A 22709-nucleotide genomic window follows, 5' to 3' on the forward strand; every position below is an offset into this window, starting at 1 on the left:
TCCCCCCCCCCCCCCCCCCCCCCCCCCCCCTAACCTCCTGGAAACCGAAGACCGTCTGCTGGGATGTCTCGTGAGGCTAACATGGCACCATTTTCTTCTTCAGTGGCTTCAAACAGTGCTCACCCTAGCCCTGGGACGTTTGACTTTGCTGCGCAAGGCCTGGCGGGTTGGGTATCACAGGATGCCAGTCCAAACTCAGCCCCCAAACCCTTGGGCATGGGCGCCCCGTGGATCTCGCCGTACACGGCACAGACTCCGCAAGCGACTGCCGCGTGGAACGGAGCTCTCCACCACGCCGACCCAGGGAGTACACCGGGCGAAGATATGGCGTCTTGGTCTTCGTATGCGCCCGGCCCGGCGCCTCCCCGGTCTATGCCCTTTGGCCATGAGGGCCATGGTTCGTCTCCGTACGGTATGGTGCCACAGCAAGCGCACCAGGTACCAGCGACCATCCCCCCGAGCGCATTTGCTACACACATTTCCACTTCATTGCCGGCCTCCACCGCGACGAGCCACGTAGACCATGCAGCGTCCCTCTCGGCTGGCGCCATTCCACACGCGGGTCAATTTGGGGCCTGGCCACAGCAACAGCATCAGCCCGCGCTCGGTTACACTAGGCCAGGTGATGACTACGCCCAATGGAGTTACGGAACGGACGACGGCTCGACGGGGACACCCATACGCTCCGAACACCACCCCGATGCAGGCGACTATCCTCCATCGAGCGTTGGGATGTATTTCTCGGAGAGATGACCACATAGCGTTATGATATGCTCGAAGTACTAGGGGGCGACTGGCGCCAATGGAACCACTTACCTGCGCCTTGCGGATGGCTGCCCTGTTGCTTGATATTACAGCCTGCCCTCCAACGGCACTTACTGTACTCCTCAAGGCAATGGCGAACCCGAGCTGCTTATCTATGCTTCTGGAACGAAGCGAGAGCAGACGCTTCTGCCTCCCAGGGGATTTCTCAGGGGCCAGTGGATGGATGGCACGGATGAACGAATGTATGACTATGTACGATACGCTCTCCATTGTCCTTCGCTGGCTACGATGAAAGGTCAAAGGAGAGATTATGAGAGCCCAATTCTTTTTCTTCTTTCTCCCTTTTCTTCTTCGATCTTTTTTTTTTGTGCCTCCAATGAGGCTTTTCTTCTTATTTTCTTTTGGCTTCAACTGATAGAGCCGGGCTATGAAAGACGAGGAAGTCTGGGTGGCAAATTTGACTGGGCAAGCAACCGGCGACATCCAGGCCTACGAAGAGGGCGGGGCCCTGCTTTATATACAGTTATGATCTAGACCTTCTCAGGGCCGTCTTCGACTACAAGCGAGGACAAGAAGAGTACATGTACTCTCTCCATGGAGTCGCTTTCTTTACACGCGCAGGGTGTGGATGGGTCGATTCAGTCCCCTTTCTGATTTGCTATGACGGCAGGGTGGCACTGGTTGACATGAATCTCGGCCAAGATATACCGAGGTCGAGCGGCAAGAATCCAAAAGAGGGGGCGCTCGGTCTGAAGTGGTTTGTGTTGGGGCCGCGAGAAGAGAAGAGAAAAGGAGCGGACAGGACTGGGGTAGTGGGCATATACATATGAATAGAGGTTTCGGGACGCAAAAGTATGATATATCTGGGTATCATTTTCTTAATGTATGGCTTTAAACCATGGGACTATGATTGAATCCGGGGATGATGAGGCTTGCTGTGTTGGTGAGTTTTGTTGTGGTGACTAAAAAAGGTGATAGGTTCATTTCAACGGGTATTAATGCCAGTCTGACCAGACAGAGCGAGATGAAGAGATGACGAGATGAAGAATTCCGATACAAACTCCTCGCGGGGTATCAAAGGCTTATTATACATTAGTGTCCAACACGAAATCACCACCACGAACATACCATCCTCGAGATGCTTGTCCCTCAATTGCCGGAACACCCATTCAACGTCAAGTATCAATCTCGGGATCGCGAACAAGGCGCCAGGTTAGAACCAAGAGGACCACATAGGCGGAGAGGCTCAAGGCGGCAAGCAAAGCAACGCTGTTCCCCGACGTCCGGAACTTCTTGACCGGCTCGGGGGCACCGAAAGCGCGGCACAGCTCACACGAGGGCCTCGGCTCGTCGTATCCGCTGCTCCCGTTCGGTTGGCGGTACTCCTGGTGCGGTTGTTGTTGCTGAGACGAAGGAGAAGGAGGAGGGCTGTGGTGGGGACAAGGGGCCGGGGAGGTGAAGAACTGGCGGTGGCCCTCGTAGCGGCGATACATGGCGACGAGCATGACGGCGGCGCCGTAGACGGCAAACAGGGCGCCGATGGCGTAGAACTCGGCGGTGAAGACTTTGAGGATGATGAGGGCGAAGGAGAACTGGCCGAGGGCGGTCCTCATGTAGGCTCCTTCGAAGGTGCGTTGGGCGGCGCGGATCTCGACGAGTCTAGAGGGCGGAGGGGGAATTGCGGTCAGACGAGAATGAGCGGAGAGGAATGAGTGAAGGATGGGGTTCTAATGGGTGTCGACGCACTCATCGGATGTTAGGACTATGGACCTGGCCCGGTGGAGGCGGAGGTGGAGGTGGTCTTCGGGGTTTGGCTGGTGAGATTGGGATTTCGGGTTAGTCAATTGGAGTATCACTTTGCACGCATGATACGACAGGCGTTATCTATGATACGCATCATTTACGGTGCATAAGAAGATGTCGGTTTGATTGAACGTCGAGAGGCTGGGCAGGATGGACGCACCTGGAACATGGCGACGGCTTGGTCGTTTCCATGGACGACCAGCCTCAGAAGTCAGCCTTGGATGAAGTGTAGGTGAAAAGTGTAAGTGAATAACTTGTCGGTTAGGTAACCCGCCTAGATAGATAGAGGCCCCTGAAGCAAGTAGGAATAGTCTTGGAATTAGAAGGTAGTGGTCAGTCGTCTTCCTCGAGGATGAAAGCAACGATGTGGAGGAGGAATGACGTAAGGGAGGGTTTATGTAATCAGGTTTTCATTGGAGGATGTCCCACAGTTACAACGTATTCGTGCCATGGTTCCTCGCCCACGATGTCTCACAGGACCTTCGTTTTGCTAGAGCGACATCACAATTGGTATCAATCGATTGGCTGCGATGCAATGTGATGTCTTGGACGCTGTAAAAACAACGACTCCTAAGCCACTATGTACGCGACCTTACGGGGCGATGCACCGTGGAAAATAGACACAGTGGCAGCCGCGTGATGGAGTCTGTCTGACCACTGGATCCCGATACTACTTTTTCCCAATACCGCGCCTGATTTCGGAAACTTGGCCAGTCGGCGTCGCTGATATCGTCGCCCATCGACTATCGAATTCAACATGTCGGCCGACTACCACTACGTCGTGCGGGTCGAGCATGGGCAGAGAACCCAGGCGCCGAGCCAGAAGATTGACGGACAGAAGACTTTACGAGTCCCAATGTTTAGGTGGATGTTGCGCACAGTCGAACATCATCGTTTCATCTAGGGGAACTTCCTCGGAATCGTACTCAAATATCTGCCGCTGGTTGACGGACGTCACTCTCCCTCGCCAGGACAAACCGCGAACAATACTGCCGTGTAATGGGCGCCATCTTGCCCAGCCTGCCCTGATCAGGCGGACCAGTCCACTCAACTCCAGGTCCTCAACTCGTCTGAAATTAATACAACGTACCTTGCATCTAAAAACAGATCACAACTCTCCACATTGAATTGACTGTCCCTGTCACGTGATATATGCCAACATTGACATGGGACCGGGGTAGAGTTACTCCGACTAAGATGGCTGCTGACTGTTGCTTGTTTGGGGACGTCGAGTTGAATTTGCAGTGCAAAGGTACGTATCGGTACTTGATTACATGTACGAATACGCACCGTACACACTCATTCAACCCCTCCTTCTTATCCCTCTTATCCCTCCCCTTCGTCCTCTCCGTCCTCTTCGCTTCGTCTCGTCCTTCATCTTCTTTCGTTGACCCTGCACCGCCATCATCACTGCCTCCATCGGCCGCCATTCCAGGCCTCCCCCATTCTGCCCTGTCACGTTCGCTTCTGCCCCACCCTCTCTGTCTCTACTACAACGTACAACGTACTTACTGCCGCTGACATAAGGTTCTTCAACTGCCTTGAGCCGTTGTGATCAACGGCTCCGTCCTAGCGCATACAAAGTACCACAAGGCATACTCGGATCAAGACCCCACGGCCCACAGCCCACAGCCCACAGCCCGCTACCCTCAGCTCTCAGCCCTGCATCCCGCATCATAGCTCACTGCTCTACTGTCGCTCACTTGCCTCTTTCGCTGGCCACGAACACCAAGCAGACTTCGCTCCGCCACTGGATTTGTCTTCGCGAGCACCATTAGCCCTTCCTGTTCACCTCTTCGGTATCCATGATACTCAGACTGATTCTGCGACTGAGAAGTGGCTCTCAGCATCTCTGAATACTGGATAAAACAGCACTACATATCACTACGAATTACCATTGACGCGGAGATCTTCATAATTTTCATTCAGTCAACGGAACTCTTCGGTTGACTCGCCTCCTCCACCTCTCCGAGTTCGGGGGACAGATAATTATTACAGCCTTTTGGTTTCGACCCCACGCCAACTCGGTGCACAGGGCCTAGCTCGAGATTAGACGCCTCGCGACTTGCTTGCCGCTGCCGCTGCCGCCACTACTACCGCTACCGCTACCGCTGCCGCTGGCTGCCCTCTCCATCCCGCCCCTGTTCTGCGCGTATTCCGCCCCTCGGTCTACCTTGGCTCTCCTCTCATTACATACCTTCCGCCTTCCCCGTCTCGGCGCGCCAAAGCTTCTCTCATTACCTTCCTCCTCCCTCGTCACCCTACCCTTCAACCATCCACGCCCGCAAACCCCAAAGCCATTGGCTTGATTTGCGGAGGATGACACCAGCGCCCTCGAGGCTCCAATCATTTCGCTCCCGGTAATTTACCAGGATTGTTCGCATCAATATCGCCGGGTTCCTTCCTCGTCCGTCTCAGGGATTGAACTTCCATTCCGATACAAATCTCTTAAACCACAACGCCCCGCCTCGTCCTCGCCTCGGGCCCCTATGGCTTCGCCCTACACCATGCCTCCACCGATTCCGCGCGACAAGCCCGTCCCCGCCGCATCCTCGCCCATGGCTTCGTCCTACACCATGCCGGCACCGATTCCTCGCGACAAGCCCGTCCCCGCCATCGTCTCCGGGAATGGCGCACCTTCTCCTGATCTTGACCGCCGTTTGCATGGCGCAACGACGGACCCGAATCGTCTCTCGGCCTATGGCACGCCTTATCACAGTAACAACGCGTCTCCTGGCCTGGATGATACCAATACGCCAGCGGAGTCTATTTCTACTCTACACAGCCATCAGCAACCGAGTGAATTCAGCGAATTTGGCGATCCTGACTCCTTTTTCGGCGTCGATTTTAGTGACGCGGAGGGTTACACGCCCAACTTTCTGGACGAGGACAGTATCATGCCTGCGAGTAGGACGAACAGTTTCGAGAATCCAGCGGCTTCCGCTATACGCCGCGGCCAGGCCGAGTCCCAGGACCGCCCAGCCGAGAGCATCTACCCTCTCACTCCCGGCCAGACGGCGTCTATACACACGGCATCCCCTGCCAGTGACCAGAGGGCATTCACCCGTTCGCAGCTCGACGTCCTTCCCCCTTCCATATCGCCAATGGACCTTCAGAAACCTTTCACTTCTCACCTGGCCAACGTACCGGCCGTGTCGCCCCATCATCCGGTTCTCGAACTCACCCCAGAACCCAGCCGCAGCAGCCGCTCCAGCGAAGACGGCCCCACGGCACGGCCTCCGCCTTCAGCCATGCCCGAACAGCTACAGAGCCCGCGTGTGACGGTTTCCCTCTGGGGCAAGGATGATGCCCCACCCGTCCAATCCCTGGAGCGGACTCTCACCTTTGACGACGACGACGACAACAGCGACAAAGACGAACCCGGTACATCCGCCGGGGGCCTAACAGCAGTAGGTGACCTCATGTATTCCGATGAACAGGCCGCCTATATGCCTCCTCCACCTCCCCCGAAAGACGACGGTATCATCCGCCGTCGGACCCTCTCCATCTCGCGCTGGGTTAGCGGTCCAGGTGGCCTCGATCCCAGCAGAAGGTCGTCCGTCGAGGTGGCGAGCGTCAATGAGATGGTGACGCGTCGTGAGGTCGAGGAGAAGAACCAGGACGTTGACAAGTGGCTGTCGGAGAATCTGGTGCAGAGCCCGCCGCAGGAGCATCTCCAGGCGAGCGTGGAACCGTACAACGAGCCAGGCCCGTCTGCCGACAGTGCCGACGACGGCATTCCCTTGGGACACACGACCCAGAACAAGTTTGAAAAGGACCAGCTGTACATCCTTCCCCAGGGTGGCACTATGGACGAGAAAGACCTGGACATGCTGCACTCAAATCACCGATGGGGGAATGCGCCCATGACGCACCCGATCCTCAAACCGGACGGACGCCGGTTCCAGCCCGAGTCCTCCAACGCGGCCATTGCCCGCTTCAACAGAATGTGTCAGGACAACGAGTCGATCGTCTCCAGGGCGGCGACCTGGGGTACCAGGCGACGTAGCCTGCCCAGCCTCATCGACCTCGATATAGAAGGCATCACCAGCGGAGGGCTCTTCAAGAAGCTTTCCATCGGTCGCGGGGAACGAGGGCACGGTCGGCGCCCGAGTATACTGCAGGACTTGCGCGGTCTCGTGCGGCGGCCGAGCGCGAGCCAGATGAAGCGGGCTCGGAGTCACAACGGGGACGACCACCAGGCCGGCGAAGAGGGCGCGGCGCCGCCGGCTCTTGAAAAGCGGGAAACGTTCCCCCACCTAACACTACCGACCCGCGCGTCTACCTGGGGCGCGAAGAAGACACAGACACCCAGCATCAACACGGCACTCGTTTCCATGGGCAGCAGCGTGGCTTCCATCGGCACCACGCACGCTCGCTCGGGCTCCATCAGCGCCGCCGCCAATGTGTCGCCGAGGAACTCGTTTACGGGTCGGCCGGTGAAGAACAAGCTCCAACGGGGGAGGAGCAAGTCCGACATGAACAGGAATACCGGCGCGGGCGAGACGCATTCGAATCTTGCCGAGATTTGGCGCTTGAGCGGCGGCCCTCCCGTGGCGACGCTGGCGACGTCGGTCAATCTGGAACTGGAACCCGAAGACGACGAGGACGACGACGAAGAGCTGTACGACGACAGCGGCAGGAAGCAGGACTCCGGCCGGTTGATCGAGGGTATCACGCCGACATTTGCCGGCTTCCGCGAGCACATCATCCGCCTTAACCCCGCCCTGGAAACGCAAAACAGCTACCTGGCAGATCGCATCGCCCACCAGCAGACCATCCGCTACAAGGCTCTACTCAACCTCAGGGTCAAGCACCTGCAGCTCGGAGCGAACTGTCCCTGCGGCCCGCTCTGCATGAGCGCGGGCGGCAGCGCCAGGGCGACAGGCCGCCGGAAAGGCGACGCGGGGCCGCAGGACGACGCTTCATCGGGCAGGTACGAGGCTGGGGAGGAGAACGGGGCGCCCATGGAAGGCGCCATCACCAAAGAAAGCTTCCCCCAGGACATCCCGATGCCGCCGGTGCGCAATCTCCCGGCGGAATTCGAGTGCCAGCTCTGCTTCCAGTCGAGGAAATTCGACAAGCCGTCCGACTGGACCAAGCACGTGCACGAGGATGTGCAGCCGTTCACGTGTACGTGGGAGAGGTGCAGGGATCCCAAGATGTTCAAGCGCAAGGCGGACTGGGTACGGCACGAGAACGAGGGGCACCGTCACCTGGAATGGTGGACGTGCGACGTGGAGGATTGCCGGCACACCTGCTACCGACGCGACAACTTCCAGCAGCACCTCGTCCGCGAGCACAAGTTTCAGGAATCCAAAGTCCGGTCCAAGGCGGCCTTGAGGCGGTCGGGCGTCGTGGATCCGATTTGGCAAAAGGTAGAGGTGTGCCACGCGGACACGACGCGGAAGCCGCAGGACGAGGCGTGCCGGTTCTGCGGCAAGACGTTCCCCTCGTGGAAGAAACTTACGGTGCACCTCGCCAAGCACATGGAGCAAATCAGCCTGCCGGTTCTCCGGCTGGTGGCGGCCAAGGAACTCGCGGCCGACACCGTCATCAGCCCGGTTCATGACCCCCCGCCTCGGACCATGTTCCCATCGGCGGCGCCTTTGCCGGCCCAGCAGCAGCCGACGAATTCGCCGGGGGGCCAGGGCGGGTTCCCCGCGTTCCCGCAGCCGGGGTATCAACCAGGGCAGATGCTGGATACGTCTGGCTTGATGGCGAGCGGCCAACCCCTGTCCAGCTCCCCGGGGGCATTCGGGTTGCCGATGGCGAACGCAGGTTCGGTTCAGGAGCCCATGTTGTCCTCCCACTTTGGGGGTCCCAATTCGGGGCTGGGTTCGTCGCCCCTCGCCGCGCAGGGTTATCATCAGCATCCGTCCTACCAGCAGGTTGGCCCTTTGGCTGCTCTGTACAACGCAGCCCAGCAGCAGCAGCAGCAGCAGCAGCAGTACATGCCGGTTCCCCAAGCTCATCTGGAAGCGTTCCCGACGTTGGATCAAACTGGGCTGGGACTGCAGCAGCCTATGGGATACGACATGTTCGTGGGTCAGGAGACAGTGACTTCTGCTGGCTATTCTGGACAGACAGACCAGTCGGCCTACTCACCAACAACCCAACAAGGTGCAACTGGGATCTATCCGCCCCAGTGACGGCAGTGCAGCAGGGATGCTATTAACTGCGGAGTGTCGAACTTTTATTCTTCCTTGGAGACTTATGACGAAGCATAAATGATACCATTTTCTTTTCATTTTTTCTTCTTCTTTCTTTGGTTCTTCTTTCTTCTCCTTTCCTTCCACCTGGTATCAATAGAGGAGGATTTCTTTTCAATTGGCTTCTCTTTCATGAACACGAGTTGAAGAGTTGATGAGCACAGGATTAGAAAGAGGATATGAGTGGAGCCAGGCGGAGCGACGAGTTGGAATATTGTAACGACTTTCATGAATACCCTCAGTCCAAATGGCATTTATCTCCATGGATTCTCTCCGGTGTACGTTGTAAGGGCTTAGGCACGTAGCGAGGACCTACTAAGCTATAGATATTGGGTCAATGTTGGTGGTGATGACCACGTCAGCAAGCGAACACGAAGTGCATGAGTACGAATAATTACAACGGTACAACGTACGAATAGGTACATGGCATCCATGTGGTGAGCACAAGTAAAGAATGACTCGGTGCAACCCGTACTATGAGTACCGAGTACAAATAATACGATTATACGGAGTATAAGAGCCGGTGTCTCAAGAACCCTGCACTTCATACGTGCACGTGATTGTGATTAGTTGTATACAACTATTCGTATGTATTTCGAACAACGTACATATGTACCTAATCAATCCGTAGCGCAAACCTCGGATCCTGTGCTTCATATTTTCCCACAGAGATGCGAAAGATTTTGTCGAGTTTGCGTACAACGTACATATGTATTCATTCTTATCACAAAAAGTTCATTGTGGCTTATTTCTCTTTTCTTTTCTTTTTCAATTTCTTTTCTTTTCCCCCCGAATCCCCGTTTGTACATTTTTATGTCTGGACCGTTTCAGAAATGAGCCAGCCAAGACGTGGCGCCCACCAAGCCGGCACCCAGGGGTAAGCAAGTGGAGACGCTGTGATTACAACCAATCAATGCGGGACAAGCGCCGAGAGGAACCCCTGGTCAGATCACGGAATCCCTGTCCGGCCAGGCGGTATCGTCGCCGGGACATTTAACATGAGACATTACGACTCCACAGTCGCAGAACCTCGAATATCTAGGGGAGGGAACCAATCGCGGGTGAGAAGGGACATGTGACGCGCGTTAGAGTCAGTCGATACGAATACAATGGTTGCCGTGGACTCTTTTTCCATTCGAGTGTGAGGGAGAACATTGTGTTGGGGATGTCGTGATGGAACTGGATAGGATGGTGAGTGTACGTTGTATCTACAATACATACAGTGGGTAGTACATACGAGAAACGCAACGTACCTATTATCACTGAAAGACGCCTTCAATTGTACCTCTGTACCTCTGTACGTTGTACTGTACATGCACGGCACCTTGATGAGCATCTAAGCCTCTGGCAGGGGCGATCCACAGAGCCTCAGGGGCTGTATTCGTACTTGTCCATACAACTTCCTTGTTTGAACGTTATCCTGGCCATCCGCCAATCAACTCTCTGGCTCGAGACTCACAGACGATCTTCCATTTCTCTTCCCCCTTGGAGCTCCTGGATCGTTTAGTCCCTTCCCCCTCCCACCTCTCGTCCTGTGCTTTTCCTTCACTCTCTCCACCCATTGGCATCGTCGTTTCGCAAATGCAACCGCGTTCAGTCTCTCCTTAGCGCCTCTCTGTTTTTCAAGTCCTTTTTTTGGCATGCATCCAACATCGTTACCACTATCATCATCATCATACGCCCTCGACTGATCCACTCGTTTCAAAAATAACCCGCCGTGGCCTCGGTGCTTGGGACCCCGTTCCAACCCTCCTTGTGATCGAATCCCGAACCGACTCCGTCTTTCTCTGACACTCGCTCATGCTCATCCTCTCTCGCTCCTACTTCACCCTCCCAACTCCTCCGTCACGCGCTGTCCGCCCATCAACAGTGTAGGCAGCACCTCGCCCCTCGAACTGCCTCGAGCAGACTGAGGCTATACCACGTAGCGAGAGAGAGAGACTCTCCAGAGCCCTCAACAAAGGAGACTCTTTCATTCATTCCATCACCATTCACGACCGATTGCTTTGTTTTCCATTCGTTCCAGGTTGATCCTTGGCCATCTTCTTCTACTCAAAGCTGTGCTTCTTTGACGCCTTTGTGTGTCCGCCGACTGCTCGTCCATTTTTCGAACAATCATTCATTGTCCCAATTCCGATTCTTTCGCCTCTTGATCGAGCTGCACCTTGACGATATACAACACTTATAACTCTCGCATCTTTCGACTTTTCTGGTCAGTATCCCAGAGGGACTGATCTTTTTTTACTGCAATCATACGAACCACGAAACTCGCAACCAGCAAACACCTTTTCTCCTGTCTCCATGCCAGCATAGAATTTTGGGTCATTTAGCAAAGAAAGAAGGAAAAGCAAGCTTTGAACGCCCATAAAATACACAGAAACGTTGGATTATAGACCGATTGGGGACTTGAGACCAACTCCCCGAACACGAATTTCACAACACCTCTCGACATATAACAGAAACAACACATCACCATCACAACACAATCAACGACCATGATACAGAGTCCACGCTTCAGATGGGCCCCAAGGAGGCTGGCTTTGGCCACCCTTGCCTTGGCTAGTGGCGCCATGGGCGACAACGTCCTCTCCACTATCGGATTCACCAACTGCGGCCCCAACGAGGCTATCAGTGTACAAAGGGTGGATATCTCGTACAACCACGGAAACAGGACCATCACATTTGACGTCGAGGGTACCAGCAACAAGGAGCAAAATGTGACGGCCGAGCTCCGAGTCACCGCCTACGGGAATGAGATTTATGCCAACTCGTTCGATCCCTGCGACCGCTCTACTTTTGTCGCCCAACTCTGTCCTGGTAAGATGCCAGAAAAGTCTTAGGGAGGAAAACAAGTCCCATAATGAAATGCTAACACGTCCTGCAGTGCCCAAGGGAACGTTTGGTGCGCGCGGAGTTCAGGAGATTCCCGCCGAATTCGCCGACATGGTCCCCAATATCGCCTTCCAGGTCCCCGATATCGCCGCTGCAGCAACCCTGGAACTCAATTCGAAAGAGAACGGCGGCGAGAACATCGCCTGCATCCAGTCCCGGGTCACCAACGGCAAGACAACCGACTTGGCCGTCGTTTCGTACGTTGCTGCCGGCGTCGCCGGTCTCGCCCTTGTTGCCACTGGTGTCTCGGCCGTGGGCGCCGTGTTGTCCGGCGGCGGTTCAGTGGCCGGTAGCGGTACCCCCAGTCCCAGCTTCACCGAGACCGTGGGCTGGTTCCAAGGCATGGCCATGAACGGCATGTTGTCGGTCAACTATCCGCCCGTCTACCGCAGCTTCACCAAGAATTTCGCCTTCTCTACCGGCCTCCTCCCCTGGACCCAATTGCAGCAGGGCATCGACAACTTCCGCGGCGCCACCGGCGGCGACCTGACCAAGGACAGCTTCGAGCTCCTCCGGAAGACGACCCTCGTCTTCCCCGATGGGTCGACGTCCCAGGGCAACGAGGGCTACATGCGCGCCAAGCGAGCGCTGCAGGAGTTTTCCGTGCTCCTGGCGCGCCAGATCGAGACGAGCGTCGGCGAGGTCGGCGAAGGCAGCGGTTCCGGCGACGCCGACGAGGAGGGCGGCCTGACCAAGACGGTAGAAGGCATCCAGGCCTACGTACAACAGCTGAGCGTGCCGCAGTCCAACACCTTCATGACCGTGTTCCTCATCGTGGCCATCGTCATCGCAGCCATCGTCGTGAGCATCCTGCTGGTCAAGGTGGTCCTGGAGCTCTGGGCGCTGTTCGGCAGCTTCCCCAAGAGCCTGACCGGCTTCCGCCAGCACTACTGGGGCTCGATTGCCCGGACCATCACATCGCTCATCCTGCTCCTGTACGGCGTCTGGGTGCTCTACTGCGTCTTCCAGTTCACGCACGGCGACTCGTGGGCGGCCAAGACGCTCGCCGGCGCGACCCTGACCATCTTCACCAGCGTCCTCGCCTTCTTCAGCTGGAAGATCTGGTCGACGGCGCGCAAGCTCAAGAAGGCCGAGGGCGACACGTCCGGGCTCTACGACAAGAAGGAGAACTGGGTCAAGTACTCGCTCTTCTACGACTCGTACAAGAAGGATTACTGGTGGCTGTTCCTTCCCGTGATCCTGTACATGTTCGCCAAGGGCTGCATCATCGCCGCGGGCAACGGACACGGCCTCGCTCAGGCCTCGGGCCAGCTCATTGTCGAGGCACTGCTGCTTGGGCTGCTGCTGTGGAAGAAGCCGTTTGAGCGCCGTTCGGGCAACATTATCCACATCGTCATCCAGGTGGTCCGCGTATTGTCCGTCGCCTGCATCCTCGTGTTTGTGGAGCAGTTTGGCATCGAACAGACCACGCAGACCATGACGGGCGTGGCTCTGATTGCGGTGCAATCTGCGCTGACGGGTATTCTGGCCATCCTCATCATTTGGAACGCGGTGGAGGCATGCTGCAAGACGAATCCCCACCGGAAGCGCCGGAAGGAGATGGGTACGTTGAATGATACTACTGATAAAAAAAAGTATGGACAAGATGCTAATGTTGATGCGAACTACAGAGAAAATGCAGCGCGACATGGACACGTTGACGCCGCTGGACGCGCGAAACTCGCTCCTTCTAGACCGAAAAGATCCCGAGATGGGACCCAACGGCGAGACGACCTTCTCCATGGCCACGACGGTGGAGAAGAGACAATCGATCAAGGCTCGGGCGGCTACTCCCGACCCGTACGACAGGGCCGCGGCGGCCATGTACAACAGCTACCGCCACAAGAACAGCGACAGCAACGGGAGCAACGGGAGCACCGCGTCTTACCGAGCGCTCACGCAAGGCACGGCCATGATGTACGGGCACCAGCGCAACCAGAGCCGAGAGAACCTGGTCTCCGGGGCGGCGCCTGTGGGCCAGGACCTTGAACGACAGCCAACTTTACCCAACGTTGGAGGCGGCTGGGATTCTTCGTATGACAATGGGGGCAACGGGTATTCCGGTTACAGGCAGTACCGTGGATACTAGGCGCCAAATATCGAGGTGTTGACGGGAGATGTTTTGTGTATTGGGGGAAGTGGATGTTGTGGACATCCAAGATGGGACGCTCGTTCCCTTTCTTTTCTCCGGAGAAATGGACGCGGGTGTGGAGAGGCTGTCGCAGGGAGGTTTACTCCTTGAATTCTGTGTGTACATTCCTTTTTATTTATTTTATTTATTTACCTTCTTGCCTCAGCTTCTATCCTTGGGGGTTTCCACTGCCCTTCGTCTTGTAAGTTGGGTTTTATTTGTATTTTTGGGTAGCGGAGGTGAACGACGGACGAAGAAGCGTGAAGATGAAGAAAATGAACTGGTGGTTTGTCGTGAGAGCTGTAAACATCAGTTATAGCATCTATATATACCTATACCACCTGACATCCATGTGAAGGTGAGTTGGCGGTGATCTTCAGGTCACCTGATACGGAATCCAAAGGAAAGACATGTGACCATGTACCATTGTACCATCGTCATAAGTACCGTCTGGTACCGCTACAATGCAGTACCAAGACGGGTGTACCACCTTATTCAAATCTTATCTTATCGTCAACGGTGACCTGCCTACCTTATTACAACCCGATCGAGAGCCAAACGGAAACTCATACATACCTACCTACCCTTGCACACACACAACATCAACATGAGCGACCTCCAACGAGTGTGGGCAAAGCGGAAGCTCGAAAACATGCCCGAGCCGTTCCCCGTGGCCGAGGAGGAACCGGCCGAAAACGAAGAAGACTCGGTCCCCGAGCTGCCCGAGTACCTCGACGACGGCGACTCGTCGTCGGCCTCGTCCGCTTCTTCCACCGGCACCATTATTCCTTCGCCGAGTCGGAGGCTTTTTGCGAGACCTCAAGGGTACGTTTCGAGCGGTGCCATTTCGTTGAGATGAGAAAGTCCCGGGTTCCTTGAGCAAGAAGAAAAAAAAAATAGATGCAGCTGACGGACATGCATCCTTCTCCTTCGCGCCCCGTCCCCCGTCCCGTGCCTAAAGGATATCTACTAGGGGCGCTCGCAGCTGGGACCCCATACCCTGGACGGCTTATTTCGAGAGGGAGCTCTTCCTCGAACAGGAGGATCTCAACGGCGATTCTTCCTCATCAGCAGCAGCACCGTCATCTCGAATCACGCATCACGTTTACCTCACCTCCCCCTCCGCCCAAGGCGGCCCCGGTCCTCTCTTCGTAACCCATCACGGCGCAGGTTCCTCCGGCCTCTCTTTCGCCCTCGTCGCCGCCGAGATTCGCCGTCTGCTCCCCAACGCAGGCATCCTCTCCATCGACGCGCGCGGCCACGGTTCCACCACCGTCACCCCCTCCACCCCAGGACCGCCGGACCTCTCCATCGAAACCCTCGCAGACGACCTCTACAACGCCATCCTCCTCACCAAACGCCGCATGGGCTGGCCCCAGACCCCGCCCCTCGTCCTGGTCGGCCACTCCCTCGGCGGCCCAGTAGTCACCTCCCTCGCCCTGAACCCGCGCTCCCTCGCCCCCGACATCCTCGGCCACGCCGTCCTCGACGTCGTCGAGGGTTCCGCCGTCGAGGCCCTCCAGAGCATGCACCTCCACCTCTCCACCCGCCCCGCCGCCTTCCCGTCAGTGGAGTCCGCCATCGAGTGGCACGTCCGCTCCCGCACCCTCCGCAACGCCCTCTCCGCCCGGGTATCCGTCCCTCCCCTCCTCGTCCGAGACCAAGAACCCACCACCACCACCCCTTCATCGTCATCCTCCGGGACCCCCCGCCCATGGCACTGGCGAACGGACCTCGCAGCCACCCAACCCTTCTGGGAGGGCTGGTTCGCCGGCCTGAGCCGCAAGTTCCTCTCCGCCAGGGGCGGCAAGCTGCTCCTCCTGGCCGGCACCGACCGTCTCGACACGGAGCTCACCATTGGCCAGATGCAGGGCAAGTACGCGCTGCAGGTCTTCCCCGACGCCGGCCACTTTCTGCACGAGGACCTCCCCGAGAAGACCGCCGTGTCGCTCGTCGACTTTTTCCGCCGGAATGATCGCACCGCCTTTGTCCTCCCGCCCAAGGTGTCCGATCTTCTCAGGCAGAGGAAGGTCTGATGAAGGGGCAAGGTCTATAGAGAAGGAAAAGAACTAAAAAATACATTCGACAATCCAATCGCTCTGGCATGAAGACATGTTTATGATTTTTAAATTTCTTTTTTTTTCTTTTTCTTTTTTTTTTTTTTTGTTCGGTGGTATCACGGGTCATTGGTGTAAGTACAGGCGGTCTAAGAGCAAACGGTAGAAACAAAAACAATGCCTGATCCCTCTCCCCCATCACAGAATACCTCATAAGTCATGACCACTGCGCCTCCCTTTCCGAGAATGGACCGGTTCCCGTTTCCGCGGCCCTTCTCTCCGAGTCTCTCTCCTCTGAATCCCCACCGCCTAAACAGGCAGACTGGGTTTTACGAGAGAGAAGAGACGAGGCCTTCTAGTTTCTCTGTCTTCTTTTGTATTCCGCTCATTGCCATGTCAATGGCATAAATACTCAGCGTGTCATAACGTTTGGGGAGAGTTCAACGTCTCCATAGCCGGCGCAGGTTACGCAGCCTGGCAAAGACACCATCTGAGCTCCCTGACAACAACTCTCTCTCCTTACTCTTCTCGACAACCCATGGTGGGCGCTGGTTGCCTCTGACAGCTTTGGGGACATGTCGCCATTGGCTGTCCCCTCGTTACCCCCATCCGGTTCTCTTTTCGCGCTGGTTGCCCACGCTTCCATTTCGTTCTGCCAGGTATCGTACTTGGCCCAGAATCATAGGAATGGCCTCTCGGGGCGGCGAATCGACGTCACGACGCTTGATACTGCCCTTAGCACATCTTATACTCGCTAGAGCCGGAGACGGCACGATTGGCATCGGAAGACTCGAATTTGTAGTCGATGGAAATGTCGAGATCGCGACGGTTCTTGTCGCTGGGCTTCACGCGGAGGGCCAAGTCAACCGTCTCGCCCTGCTGAACAGTGAGGACGTCTTGGAGATAGAAGACGGTCTGCTTCCAGTGCGTCCACTTGGTGTGAGGGCCGGTCGAGAAGCGGACGGTCTTGTGGGCGGCGGTGAACTCAATGTCGAACCAGCCGACAATGGCGTGGATGAAGTCGTCGCGGCGGGCGGTAAGCTTGACATTCGAATTGAACGCAAGGTCGGATACCTGGCACTTGTAGAGATCGAGGGTCAAGGCCAATGTTGGCTCGGTCACCACGGCCTGCACGTCGACAGTGTCGACGAGGGGTTCCCTCAGAGCAACCTCCTTGAGCGGCGTGTAATCGAAACCGTACACATTGTTCCAGTCTTGGCGGAGAAAAAAGTTAGCTCTTTGGAAGTTCCCTTCTTCTTTTGGGGTGTTGTTTTGAAAGGGGGGGAAATAAATGAAGGGGAAACGGGGAGAGCGAAAGGACCAAACTCACATCCAATCTTATCTTCCTTGTATTCTCCATCCTCAATTCCGGCAAGATAGATAGTAGCCTTGTCGGGGAAGATCAAGCCGTCCTTGGCGAGGTAGCGGTCCCGGGCATAGAGCACGGTGTCGAGCATGCTCTCGTACAGAAGGAAGTAACCCATCCATTCCGAGATGATGATGTCGACCTTGGGGTAGGGCATCTCAATCTCCTCCATTTTGCCCTGAATAAGAGTGATTTTGTCGGCCATGCCGTTCACCGCGACGATCTCGCGGGCCTTGAAGATCATGGTGGACATGTCGACACCAATGACATGTTTCGCGCCGGCCTTGACCGCGAACCTGTATCCGATCCATACGATGATTAGTCTCTTCCATCCTTACGGGTGCGGACGAGGGAGGGCGCATTGGTAATGGTCGTCGGGCCAGGGAAGAGAACGAAGAAGAAAGGAATAACGTACATGGCAAGGATGGCAGTGCCACAGCCGACATCAAGAACAATCTTGTCCTTGAAGATGTGCTTATTTTGTACAATAGCATTCATGTACGACCTGGTACGGACCTCATCTTTCTGGAAGAACATGCGTGTGAGCAAACGCTTGTGTCGCTGCGGTAGACAAATTTCCCATTCGGGAAGGAGGGGTAGTAGGCAAATGGGGGGCAGGGAGCAGATAATCGGCCGGTCGTGAACGTACAAGCATCTCCTCGTGAATTCCTGAGCGATGGGATCACTTTGCGTTAGCTGAGCCGAGAAAGAGGGCAATGCCAGAGGAGGCGAGCCTGGGGATAGGTCTGCAGGCGTAAACCCCAGTCTTTCTGAATCGCGATCAACATACCGTGGTGGTCATAGCTATATAACAGAGTCAACATCAGTACGCATGATCCTGCTTTCCTCGTCTACTCGACAGAGCAACGCGCCAGAGATACGAACCTCTTAAAGTAGTGCTGTTCCGAGTGTGCCATGGTCTTGAGCTTGGCCTCAGCCGCGTCGACCTCCATTTTTTCGCCAGCCATGGCGAACGAAGCAGGGATGAGCTAAGAAAGAGGGGATAAGAAGCGGCCAACTGCAAGATGAGCCCTTGATTGTATGTACAAATGCTCGGCAAGGGGCGGCGAGAAGGAAAAGTGAAATAGAGGAAAGAAATGATGTGCGTATTGCAAGTTGTATGTTTGCGCGCAAAAAGGTTGGAGAGAGAATCTTTGGACCTCAACGCTATCGGGCAATAAGAAAAAAAATCGGGTACCCTTTTTTCACCGCCTAAGCTATCTGTAACGTCGTACCCCAGACCAGACCTTATCAGATTTGGTGGGGCTTTATCAAGGTGAAGATGCTGGAACGACCTCACCGAGTTTTCACCGGGTCACCGAAGTACCGAGCTTTGACCGGATCAGCCCTGGAACGTTACCTGCCTCTCACTTTACGAAGTAGACATGAATTTGTCTGCACATATTGATTATGAATACAAAAGTAGCCCTATCCGATCGCAGTAGCTTGCTGTAATTCCATTGACTGAAGAAGTGTGAGACAGGTGGGTATACCTGACACTTCATGGTCATCACGCCTCGAAAGTACTGGGCCAAGTCAGAGGCAGCAGACAGGGGTAATGGTAGACAAGTAGGGAACAACCCGGTTCTTTCATACCGACCGAAAGAAGGGTCTCATGCTCATGTACAGCTCATATATGATCCATGACTCTACAGCCAGTTCCCTTAAACTAGAAAGGGGCCCTACAATCTATATCGCCTCCCCAGCAAGTCGGCTATCAAGGCACCATCAGCCCCATTCCCTCTCAATCCATACGTATTTAGGTCATTCAATGCCGTGAGTCGCCAGTGTGCTCATCATTGTCGTCATGCTTCGTGATTTCTTTCCCTGCGCCTCAAAAACCGCCGATCTACATCACGAACAAAATGTCGGTATCTTAATTGCAGACATTCCAGTTAGTGACTTGCCATCATCCACTTTTGAAACTCGACAGAAACGCTTACCAATGGGGTGACTGCTCGAGAGTTGCGGCAACTGGGAATAATCGCCCTCGGACAGAATATCCCTGATGCTGTTGAGAAGCTGAACATAGCTCTGCTGCGGGTTGGCCCGGAGGGAGGTGATGAAGGCGTGCGACATGGCACCTGTGGCCCTGTTCGCGATAGTGGCATCCGCACTATTTGCAAAGTTGTCAGTTGCGATACCTTACACGTGAGAGAGGAGGACAGAGGGGCAGCCACAAAAGGTGGCCCCGGAAAAACAGAAGAGAAGTGGAAGAAGGGGGCAGGATCAGGGGCGGTTTGAACTCACGATGTCTGATCATCCTTGCTACCGGACCACATAATGACGTCGGCAGGGGAAGTCCTCGTGGCCTTGGTGTACTCGTGCGCCTTATCGCCCTTGAGTGCCTTCTTGCCAAAATCCATAATCGAGGACAAAACGCGAGTCATATCTCCACTGGCATAGGCGGTGACGGCGGTGAGGAGACCTTCGCCAGCTTCCTTGGCCAAGTTGGGCTCCTTCAGGACACCCTTGGTCGAGTAGACATAAGGCAGGTCAAGGGCAGTCCCCGAGTGGCACGAGTCGAAAATGGCCGTGAGGCGAACACCCGGTTGCAGAGGCTTGACCATGATAGCATGCATCTCATCATCCACGATATGGCCGGCTTCCTTAAAGTCGACGGGATAGATGACTTCGTCCATGCCGTCGTCCTCGTCGCCGTCCTCGTCCTCTGTATATCCACCATGTCCTAGGTCTCGTTTAGCCAAAGAGGGAAAAAAAAAAAGAAAAAAAAAGAAAAAGAAAAGGCACTGGGATAATGTCCTTACCGGAGAAATGGAAAAACAACGAGTCATTGGGCTGAGCGCCCTGGACGAGCCAGTGCATGGCACGCAGAATGTTATTTCGGGTGGGTTGACCGACCGGATTCTCCTGGTCGTCGGTCAGGATAACCATGTCTTCCTTCTTGTAGCCGTACCGCTCAGAAAGGAAGGCCGAGATGTTCTTAACATCGTTCAGACAGCCACGCAGTTCGCCGTCCTGGCCGAAATAGTTGATGCCAATGAGCAGCGCCTTTCTTTTGCCCGTGCAGTTAGAATATTGAAAGCCGTAGCTGTCGGGAGCACCGTGGCCAAATCGCTGAAAGCCCGAGGGCGGCGGTGGAGGCGCATTCCTGTTTCCGTGTGTCCATGAGTTTGAGTGGGCCGTGGGCATATCTTTGTTAAAAAATTGTTAGTCCGACAGGTTCTCTAAGACTCGGCCACTCGCAGGGGGGAATACGAGAAGGTCAGAAGAGAATGACGTACTCGGCCGGCCATCACTGCCGCGGTTGTTGGGGTAGCCGTAGACATCGAGGCCGGCGGGAGGAGGGTGGTTGGGTGCACCGTACTGCCGCGTATAGGCATGGTCGGGATGCGGGTTAGGGGGTGCTTGATGGTAACCATAGCTCCGTTCACGCGGAGGGCCGGGAGGCGCCTCGTAACCGTCTCCATAGTACCGTGGACGAGGCGGGGGTGCATGGCCGGCCGGAGGGGCGTATCCGCCGTAACCGTGTTGACCGGGAGGAGGCTGGTGGCCGCCGTAGCCTCCACCATAACCGTATCCTCCACCGCCACCGCCACTGCCGCCGTAACCCTGGCCTGGATAACCGTAGGACATGACAGGGACCGTGGGCGAATGCTGGCTTGAACCTAAGGCTATGTGTCTTTAGTGGAAACGACGCCGAACCAAGCAGTTGCGAGGGCCTGCGAGGAATATTGATGTCAACCAACACAGCTACCCACACGCAAGCTTCGAGCAGACAAGGTGCAGAAGCGGTAATCGGTAATGGCTTACCAGGATAGCTGTGAGGTAAATTCCGAGACGAGGACTGGCGGGGGCCAGGAATGATAGAAGTAACGGGGCCCCTTCTGGCGTGGAAAGTCCCAAGAAAACTCTCGGCTTACGTTAGATGGTACCTAGCCAGGTAAAAGTGGATGAAGTTGGTGCAGATAGGCAGCAGCAGGGGCAAGGGGTAGAAGTTGACTTATGACCCTCGAAGACGGGCGACAGAGAACAGGGCGGAGTGGGCGCGCGGCTTCTTCTGAGAAAGGGAGTAGGAGAAGACAAGAGGGAAGCCGGGAAGTCCTAGTCCAGTCCCAGGAATGATAGCTTCACCTGATTCGAGCTGCAGGAAGCAAGGAAAGGACGGAAGACGATATGGTGGAGGGAAGAAAAAGGCTCGTGGATGGCAAAAGAGGCACGTTGACAGGATCGGTTGTTCACCTGAGGGCGACCGCGGCGTGGTGTGTACAGGGTTATTTTTGCTGGTGGTGGGGGGAGGGGGGTTCAGCTTGGAGGGGCAAGAAGGCGGGCAGGCGCAGGTGAAAATGTACCATTCTGCTGAGGTAGGAACACCTGGGTTATCGGACGGAAGGTGTCCTCGCCAAGCAGCACGGGACCTCGCAATGCGGTAGCTTTGTATATGGGTATTGGGGCGCGGTGCCGAGAGTGTGTCACCCATCCCTGAAACGCGGTGACTAAAGTCCCTCGAGTCATCTAGAGTCTTTGCTGTACGCTGTACTGTACTTAATCTCCCGATAAGACACATCTTTGTCCCTGAGTATTAGGTAGAACACGGGTAGTACGCGCCGTGTAAGAGTGTTCCTTATTCTTTCGAAATGTCTCGTCATCAAGTCTAGAGAAGGGCGTTCATGTGGGAAAACCCAACGGAGGAAGACATATCTCGCCATCAGTCCACACGCCAAGCGAAACCGAGGCCGCGTAATGCCTACCTGTACTAGTTAAGCCTGCATCAGGGTCATGCCAGCTCATCTTCCTACCCCGCCATACGATACGCACAGCTTCACCAAACGCCGCGCGAAGTCGGGTACATTCTCAGTGCGTCGTTATATGAGTCGCCCTTTTCATTCGGACCTAAAGCTACTTCCACGAGGAAACTATGTCGTCTCCATGGTAATGTGTAAGCGAAACACGTGAAAACCCGGCCCAGCACAGCCCCGCCAAAGGAGGGGTTGTGGGACTCGTGGCGCAAACAACGGTGTGGCTGAGACGTTTCGTAACGGGTCCAAGGCGCTTATTCGTATGCGACGAGGAAACCCAACCTCACCTCCTTGCGCAACCTCACCCGATACCCCATACTTAATCCACCCAGAACACATCGATTTTGTCCTACGACGCGCCTATCGAGTCTGAGTCTGCCTGGAGAGTTCATTAATATTCTTATCCCGCCCGTCCCAGCAAATATGGTGCGTCGTGGTGACCCTGTTGCCCCCTGGCCCTACCCCGCCCTCATGCTCATTCGCCCTCGCATCAATCAGACGGCAACCTCGTGGTTTCGCTAACTGATGACCGTGTTCACCATCACCACGTAGCCTTCAGCAGCTGTCGCCAATCTCCCACGCGAGCAATACAATGATCTAGTGGAGGTTTTCAAGGTCTTTGTACGTAGACACTGCCTCTCCTCCTCTTACGTGACCTCGCGACATGGATGAGCCGCCGAGGAGCGATATATACCAGGACTGACGTGACGTGGTGCCGCTTTC

At 55.6% G+C, this 22709-nt stretch overlaps 7 protein-coding genes across 7 annotated transcripts in view; 4 read left to right on the plus strand and 3 right to left on the minus strand.

Moving 5' to 3' along the window:
• The window catches only part of ACRALDRAFT_2027820 (uncharacterized protein), a gene marked incomplete at both ends in the record, with an annotated part of 1615 nt that extends 862 nt beyond the window's left edge, over window positions 1-753 (plus strand). The window contains one exon of the mRNA XM_071020492.1: window positions 104-753. Within this exon, the coding sequence (XP_070875270.1) occupies window positions 104-753 (650 nt within the window). The remainder of the gene's footprint in view (window positions 1-103) is intronic.
• A 1214-nt stretch (window positions 754-1967) lies between these two features.
• ACRALDRAFT_2123289 (uncharacterized protein) lies at window positions 1968-2861 on the minus strand (the record flags this gene model as incomplete). The annotated part of the gene is made up of 5 exons (XM_071023858.1): window positions 2729-2861; window positions 2512-2579; window positions 2207-2424; window positions 2099-2124; window positions 1968-2057 (listed from the first exon to the last, which is right to left on the minus strand). Coding segments are annotated over exons 1-5 (411 nt in total), but the record flags the coding sequence as incomplete, so codon positions are not given.
• Window positions 2862-3765: 904 nt separating this feature from the next.
• On the plus strand, window positions 3766-10491 carry ACRALDRAFT_210562 (uncharacterized protein; the record flags this gene model as incomplete). The annotated part of the gene is made up of 19 exons (XM_071023255.1): window positions 3766-4051; window positions 4115-4151; window positions 4178-4326; window positions 4406-4513; window positions 4604-4823; window positions 4898-8627; window positions 8659-8725; window positions 8881-8922; window positions 8955-9058; window positions 9143-9164; window positions 9223-9242; window positions 9314-9330; window positions 9450-9520; window positions 9619-9676; window positions 9706-9799; window positions 9870-9971; window positions 10011-10029; window positions 10114-10376; window positions 10408-10491. 19 exons carry the CDS (start codon window positions 3766-3768, stop codon window positions 10489-10491), a joined length of 5493 nt encoding a protein of 1830 aa, XP_070875272.1.
• A 784-nt stretch (window positions 10492-11275) lies between these two features.
• Window positions 11276-13761, plus strand: ACRALDRAFT_2104735 (uncharacterized protein; the record flags this gene model as incomplete). Its single annotated transcript, XM_071023202.1, has 3 exons — window positions 11276-11597; window positions 11665-13236; window positions 13304-13761. The coding sequence occupies 3 exons, from the start codon at window positions 11276-11278 to the stop codon at window positions 13759-13761; spliced, it is 2352 nt and encodes a 783-aa protein (XP_070875273.1).
• Window positions 13762-14484: 723 nt separating this feature from the next.
• ACRALDRAFT_1063755 (uncharacterized protein) lies at window positions 14485-15865 on the plus strand. The gene has a single exon (XM_071016849.1). The coding sequence runs from the start codon at window positions 15168-15170 to the stop codon at window positions 15837-15839; it is 672 nt and encodes a 223-aa protein (XP_070875274.1). The 5' UTR covers window positions 14485-15167; the 3' UTR covers window positions 15840-15865.
• Window positions 15866-15968: 103 nt separating this feature from the next.
• On the minus strand, window positions 15969-18393 carry ACRALDRAFT_1042640 (uncharacterized protein). Its single transcript, XM_071015271.1, has 6 exons — window positions 18112-18393; window positions 18017-18030; window positions 17876-17895; window positions 17642-17751; window positions 17191-17522; window positions 15969-17074 (listed from the first exon to the last, which is right to left on the minus strand). The coding sequence occupies exons 1-6, from the start codon at window positions 18192-18194 to the stop codon at window positions 16596-16598; spliced, it is 1038 nt and encodes a 345-aa protein (XP_070875275.1). The 5' UTR covers window positions 18195-18393; the 3' UTR covers window positions 15969-16595.
• Window positions 18394-18651: 258 nt separating this feature from the next.
• ACRALDRAFT_1042633 (uncharacterized protein) lies at window positions 18652-21440 on the minus strand. Its single transcript, XM_071015270.1, has 6 exons — window positions 21001-21440; window positions 20472-20909; window positions 19995-20381; window positions 19477-19915; window positions 19170-19342; window positions 18652-19101 (listed from the first exon to the last, which is right to left on the minus strand). Exons 2-6 carry the CDS (start codon window positions 20821-20823, stop codon window positions 19076-19078), a joined length of 1377 nt encoding a protein of 458 aa, XP_070875276.1. The 5' UTR covers window positions 20824-20909; window positions 21001-21440; the 3' UTR covers window positions 18652-19075.
• Window positions 21441-22709: the final 1269 nt, after the last annotated feature.

This window comes from Sodiomyces alcalophilus (genome assembly GCF_042370955.1).
Source record: "Sodiomyces alcalophilus JCM 7366 unplaced genomic scaffold ACRALscaffold_4, whole genome shotgun sequence".
NCBI classification, from domain to species: domain Eukaryota; kingdom Fungi; phylum Ascomycota; class Sordariomycetes; order Glomerellales; family Plectosphaerellaceae; genus Sodiomyces; species Sodiomyces alcalophilus.

Excerpts from the sequence above, each read along its gene's own strand:
- ACRALDRAFT_1063755 (XM_071016849.1), top strand. The coding sequence starts at position 15,168 with ATGGGCTGGCCCCAGACCCCGCCCCTCGTCCTGGTCGGCCACTCCCTC.
- ACRALDRAFT_1042640 (XM_071015271.1), bottom strand. The coding sequence starts at position 18,194 with ATGGCTGGCGAAAAAATGGAGGTCGACGCGGCTGAGGCCAAGCTCAAG. Across the intron at positions 17,752-17,875 it reads GAATTCACGAGGAGATGCTT|AAAGATGAGGTCCGTACCAG; the intron begins GTACGTTCACGA and ends ATGTTCTTCCAG. Across the intron at positions 17,075-17,190 it reads CAAGGAAGATAAGATTGGAT|ACTGGAACAATGTGTACGGT; the intron begins GTGAGTTTGGTC and ends TTCTCCGCCAAG.
- ACRALDRAFT_1042633 (XM_071015270.1), bottom strand. The coding sequence starts at position 20,823 with ATGTCCTACGGTTATCCAGGCCAGGGTTACGGCGGCAGTGGCGGTGGC. Across the intron at positions 20,382-20,471 it reads CGGCAGTGATGGCCGGCCGA|ATATGCCCACGGCCCACTCA; the intron begins GTACGTCATTCT and ends TTTTTAACAAAG. Across the intron at positions 19,102-19,169 it reads CTCGAGCAGTCACCCCATTG|ATACCGACATTTTGTTCGTG; the intron begins GTAAGCGTTTCT and ends TCTGCAATTAAG.